This window comes from Pygoscelis adeliae, unplaced genomic scaffold, assembly GCF_000699105.1.
Source record: "Pygoscelis adeliae isolate BGI_AS28 unplaced genomic scaffold, ASM69910v1 Scaffold407, whole genome shotgun sequence".
NCBI lineage: Eukaryota > Metazoa > Chordata > Aves > Sphenisciformes > Spheniscidae > Pygoscelis > Pygoscelis adeliae.
The window spans coordinates 1,203,405-1,209,656 of NW_008825251.1; the positions used below are offsets into that span (position 1 = coordinate 1,203,405).

The following is a 6,252-nucleotide window of genomic DNA, read 5'->3' on the forward strand; positions in this document are numbered from 1 at the left end:
CCCACCCCGCTACAACCTCCTTTCAGGGAGTTGTAGAGAGCGATGAGGTCTCCCCTCAGCCTCCTCTTCTCCAGGCTAAACAACCCCAGCTCCCTCAGCCGCTCCTCATAGGACTTGTGCTCCAGACCCCTCACCAGCCTCGTTGCCCTTCTCTGGACACGCTCCAGCACCTCGATGTCCTTGTAGTGAGGGGCCCAAAACTGAACACAGTATTCGAGGTACGGCCTCACCAGTTCTCTCACAGCACCATGTCCTCCCTCCCAGGATGAGAGAGAGGGTCAGGCTCCTCAGGGACAGCTGCCACCTCCTGTCTCTGCGTTTTGAGCATCCTCACAACCACCGTCGCTGCCCCAGGCGTGTGTACGAGGGTTGGCTCTCGCTGCGTGAAGCTGCTCCCAGCTCCGCCAGCCGCAGTACCCAGCCTGGCGTCATCTTCGCTTTAGACAGAGCAAAGTCCAGTATTTCCATGTGCAGAGACCCCGGTTGCAAGGTCCCCCCTTCACTTCTCCATCCTCTGGGTAGGAAAGAGTCCACTGAGGCCCCCAGCTGATTTAGCGTCAAACACATTTATTTCACTTTTATTGAATACAAGAACAGTGAGCACACACGCATACACCACCGAGCACTGAAAAGGAGTATGACCGAAGGGGGGAGAGGGAGAACAAGGGAAGAGAAAAGGAGAGTTAGTGAAAGAACAACAGAGCTTTGCAGTTGGTTGGTAAGGTGCTTCTCAAATAAAAATAAATATTATTGTTACTGTTGTTATTACTCATGCAATCGCAGGCCAGGTTTGGAATGAATTTGTGGGATCAGGTAAAAACAGGCACTCGTGTCTCCCACCCCTTTCAACAGAAAGGCCCCTGGAAGAAAACAAGCAGCGATCAGCTATCTGAAACGGAGCAAGGTGATGGGTAGGCTGGGGGAGCTGAGCCTGGGGGGGCCTCAGTTGTTGCTGAGCAGCAGAAACCCACACCTCGCCAGGCAAACAAGCACTGAGCTTTTTTCTTTCCTTTTTTTCTTTTTTTTTTTTAAAGTTTTTAAACACTACCATCCATTAAACACGCTGTGGAAGCCAGGGACTGGATCTGCTCACTCCAAACGTAACTCATTTCAGTCCAAGCGCACATCAAGTCTAACTCTGTAAGGCCACTAATTTTAACAGTAACCTTCGATTTTGTAACTGTACACAATGTCAAAAGCAATATCTAGTTTCACAGTAGCCTCTGGTGGGTTGTAAAGGTGTCCAAGCCAGCTGGGCTCCTCCGAGTATGAAACACGCAGTGTGCTGATGAACACCAGCACCATGTGCAGACCACAAGTCCTCCGCCACCCCGCCTCTCTCTCTGAAAGTGCCACTGCTGATTACAGCTGGTTTGGATGTATTGAAAAAAGAAAAGAGAGAAGAGTAGCCTCTTTGCAACTGCCTTAACTCTTTTTTGGTTGGGGGTCTGGTCTCTAAAGGTAGCTGAAGGCGCTTGGATGGAAGCTGGGGAGACCCTCACGACCTGGCAGCACTGTTGCTAGCCAGCAGCTCTGTCTGCTTCCCAAGCAGCCTGTGCTCATGCCTTTCACGCTTGCAGGAGAAACCTCTCTGCCAGAAGGAGAACAGACTTCACGGGGACATACTTCCAAGCAACTGGTGAACCGCAGCTGCCGGGGAGCAGTCTCTCTCCTAGGACAGCAAAGGCGGTGAGCGGGGTCTGCCCACAACATCCTCACGGCACAGGCTCTCTTGCTTGCTGTCATCCTCCGAGCCATTGCAGGACCTGGCAAAACGCACCTATTTCTGGGCACGGTCTGTGTGAGGGCTGGGAGACTAAAGGCAAAATGGTGCAGAATCGTGGGCCCTTGTGTGTCCGCAGGAGCTAGAGACGATTCCAAGAAGGAAACCTGTTTATTTCTTTTCCTTTCTGATTTTGGTTCCAAGTCTACCCTAACTGCCTGGTTCACAGTGTACGAGGCCCTGGGCTTGGCCCATGATCCCCTTCCAAAGGCAGCCATAGAGAAAGCCTGTGGCTAAAGGCCGAGCTGGGATGAGTTGGGGAAGGCAGCTCCACTGACATCTCCTCGACACGCGCCTTCTTACGCAGAGGGCCTGGACTCTCTCATCCAGCCTGGGGTGCTGGGGACACTCTGCAGTGATGGAGACAGCAGTGTCTCTCCACTGCCCATCCCTAGGCAGGTGGGGGGAAGGACTGCCATCGCCCCACCATTGCTGTCACCAGCCCGCAGCGCCTCGGACTGCCCTTGCCATCACACCCTGGGCAGCGGGGGAGGCAGGGCAGAAACAACCCCTCTGCCTTCCACCCTACTACAGAGCTCAAGTAACTTCATTACTGGGATCCAGAAACAAAGCAAAACCACCCCAACCAGCGGCATGGCTCAGTGGGCTGGAGAGGAGCGATGAACACAGTCCTGCAGCTGCCACCTTGCTCCCAGCTGACTGCCGTGGCTCTGGGTGGAGGCCGGGGAGATGATCCTGCCTACAGCTGCTGGAGCCACAGCCTCAACCTCCTTCCTTGCCCCTCCAAGTCACCACTGACCCTCCAAATCCAAACACCATACACTACAGATCAGCCGGCGGGACATCTCCCGTCTCTCACCCTCTCCCCTTCCCCCCCAGAACAGCAGCAGCTGAAACCTTCCCCATTCTCTTCTTGCAGGACTGAGAGTCCCACGTGTGATCTAAGAGTCTCAAAATACACCAACCACAGTCAATCAAAAGTTAATAATTTTAAAATGTCGTCATCATATTTACCAGCACTGTTGAATTATTTCAGTATTGTTCCCTCCCTCCCCCCTTGTTATATATAATAATATACATAACTTAAATGCACATCCATATGAAACCTCTACAGGCTGCTTTTTTATAAATGAGAAACCATATACATATCATTTGTTTTGTTTGAAATCCATTGTTAAATACCTTCAGAGAACAAGAGGTTGGACAAGTGCACAGAGAAGAAGATAAGGAACGGAAGGGGAAGAGTTAACAGAACTCCAAAAGATGCAAAAGAACCAGCATGGAATGAGGAGAAGGGCGAAATGACACTTGCGAATCAGAAAATAACTCTAAGGTAATAAATTCAATGCTTTTCTCTCTTCTTTCCAGAGGTGGGGAATGGTTTTGCTTCTGCTTGTGGTTTTTTATTTCAGTTTGCTTATTTCTTGCTTTGTTGCAAAGCAGTTTTCCTTTCCATTCAGTGTGCAACAAATGAACTCATGATTGTGTATCCTTTAATGTAACATGCAAGATGGTGGCTTATTGTATTGTTAACAATGTTATTGTTATTATTATGATTTTTTAAATCTTATTTTATCACCAATCCAGTAAATTCTTCAATTTATCTGCAGAGGGTTGGCTTTGTTTGTTGTTGGTGGTGTTTGCTATTCATTTCCAGCATATAGCAGCAGTGCAAGGATGCATTTTGTTTCCTGTTTATATATATATATATATGTATGTATGTATATATATATATAATATATTTGCTATTCCTTTTTTAAAAATTTTTGTCTCTCGCCATGAACATTGCAGCCAGGATGTCTATGTCTTGCTGACAAATCCAGCATGAAGGCTCCTTCTCCGCTGTTCTCCAGGTTTGAATACAGATGCCGACTTCCATGAACATGTTGGTCAAGATTCCTGTACAAGGCAGACGGAAATGACCAGTCATGGGGTGCTGATTTCTTTGGCTATAAAAGGGCTCCTCTTTGTATGAGGGCACTGGACAGTGAATTTGGGGCCACAGTTTGCACTTAATCACCAGGACCTCTGGTAATTAGCAGGAACTCTTAGTTCACTGGGCTGGTGTTGGTGTATGGGGGAGATAACGGTGAGTCACGGCTCCCTTACTTTAAGCCATCCAATTAAAATTGGGTGGCTCCCTAAGCGATGCAGAAGCGTCTGGGCTTGCTTGTTTGTACTGTGCGATAGGAGGTAAGATTAGGCAGATGCAAGAGCCTCTTCTGACCTTCCAAGCTTCAACAGAGCTGGTCGCTTTTCCAAGCTTAAAAGCTGCCAATCGAAATCTTCATATGATAAAAAAACACAAAATCATATTTTCAAAGAGGCCTCTCGAAATGCACCTGCAGCTTGGCTGGTGACAGAGCTCCTCATACATTTTTCAGCAGTGAAGCTGCCTTCAGAAGCTCCCCCTCTCCTTTCCACCATGCTCCTCTGCCCCTCAGCTGCTCTGACACAGAGGTCTGTTGGGCTGTGCCACCACCGAAGACCTGCAGCAACCCGGCTGATGGGGGAGCAACGGCATCAAAGTAGGGGGTTAAGAGTGGGGCAGGACTCCTCAAGCCAGCTTTGCCCTGAAGAAAAATGTCTGGGGCTTTGACTGCTTTGGGGCATCCGCAGGGAGGTGCAAACCTTGTGAGCTGCTGCCTGCACCTGCATGTGTATAAAAAGACAACCTGGGGATCGGAATGGGACTAAAGAAACCTCTTTTTTTTTTGCAAACGCTGGTCTGATACTTTGGACTGGCTTTGCAGAACCTGTAGCCAAGTTTCTCAGCCTATCCACAAAACTTGTATCACCTCTTTCCTGCCCCGCCCCAGGGGGACAAGCAGGTCCTTTCTTCTTTACATGCAAATGACCCTGACCCCTCTGCTGAGCAGGACAGCAAGGTGACATCTGCAGAATTGCTTTTGGTGGCATGGCACTGGCTTTCTAACCACAACCAGGTGGCCATGCCCGGAACCACCATCACACTGGAACTGCTGGCTGAGAGCTGCCACTCTTAGTGCTGAGGAGCAGCAACACCTACCAGCATCTGCAGCTGGTGGGAATCAGAGACACTTGCCCAGTTACATCCTCCCCTTACACAGCCGGTATAAATCATACATGGTAACTTCTCTACCTACCTGAGGTTTCTTGTCCCTTTCCTCTGGAGAAGGTTCTGTTTCTCTGTATACCACAGCTTTGGTTACCAGCATGTCAGGATGCTGTAGTTTTGCCTCTTTGATTGCTAAAGCCAGTGCCTAGAAACCAGAAGGATGAGAGCATTTATCGTCACTTCCCTGAAATCTGGTACCTTGCTCTCAGCCAGACAGAAACAGCGGACAGAAAGCAGCTGGAGCTGAGTGGGATTCCAGGAGGACACGGATGCTGAACCCACAGTAGCCTGGCAGAAGAGGTTGAAGCCCACCACTGATTGGGGATTCGTACACCATTGGGATGCCTCATGCACTGCCTTTCTCTTGCTGTTTTTTTTGGTAGAGATGCGCTATGTCCCAGGCTCCTTACTGAAACCCAAGCAAAGGAACAGCAGCAATTCTCTCTGCAGCAAAACCCTAGAAAAATCTACAATAATCATCTAATTAAATTTATTATTATAATTCTAAAAAAATCTAAAAATTATTTTAGAGCCTTTTAAACACTTTAGCTCTTCAATTTTTCTTCTTAAGCAACGAATCCCAAAGGGTTAGGCCACAGGAAAATGACCCTGTGGCCCCAGAGATTTGTGTCAGTCTGTTATTTCATCATAAAAGTTTGCCACTTTTTGTTCCTCTATCACGGAGGCAGATGCAAAACACCATCACTTGGAGTGAGTCAACCTGTAGTGAGACTGTGCTGGAAAGAGAGGAAGAACGTGGGTCACTCTGTGGAGTATTTCAACAGAGAAAGGGCAACTGGAAACGCGTTTTAAGAAAATAAAAAGGTGATCCCATCACTGGGCTCTGTGCTGGGATGTAACCCGCTGCTTCACTGCTGCAATGGGCACTGATGGGAGCTGGGCCATTGCACCCCATGGACAATGGGGTGTCTCTGCCGGACAGAGCTGGTAGGTTTGGGGGCTCAGGGGTCAGGTTTTGGAGAGAAGGAGTAAACTGGTATGATCCAGAACCAGAAACATGTGGTGCTGCAGCTGGGGGCAGCCAGAGCTGGGCAAAGCCAGGGTGTCCTGCTCCTACCTGGTCCTGGTCCACGTCTTCATCTCCTGTGATAATGATGCGCTTCTCTATTCGGGTCTCGGAAAACCCTCCTTTCACAGTCTGCACAACAAGAAGGAAAGCACTCACCGACAGCTGTTCAACAAGCCAGCTGGATCCCGGCTGAGGTAAGCTCTGCCCATGGGAGGAGGGACAACGCCAGCATCACCTTAGGAACTCCCCCCGTAATTTAGTGTATCTCCCACTACCCTTGACTCGGAGCATGGTTAGAACCAGCAAGACACAGCTGGCCACAAGTGGGCAGGAAAGGAAAAGGGCCAGGTGGCAGGCACCGAGCACCGCTCACTCCTGCCC

The 6,252-nt window shown here is 49.4% G+C and overlaps 1 protein-coding gene across 1 annotated transcript in view; it reads right to left on the reverse strand.

Annotated features, from left to right (window-relative positions):
- Positions 1 to 4,812: 4,812 nt before the first annotated feature.
- Positions 4,813 to 6,252, reverse strand: part of EPB41L1 (erythrocyte membrane protein band 4.1-like 1) — a 29,275-nt gene continuing 27,835 nt past the window's right edge. Inside the window, exons 17-18 of the mRNA XM_009329363.1 lie at positions 5,920 to 6,000; positions 4,813 to 4,986 (exon numbers count right to left, since the gene is read on the reverse strand). Of these exons, the coding sequence (XP_009327638.1) occupies positions 4,813 to 4,986; positions 5,920 to 6,000 (255 nt within the window). The remainder of the gene's footprint in view (positions 4,987 to 5,919; positions 6,001 to 6,252) is intronic.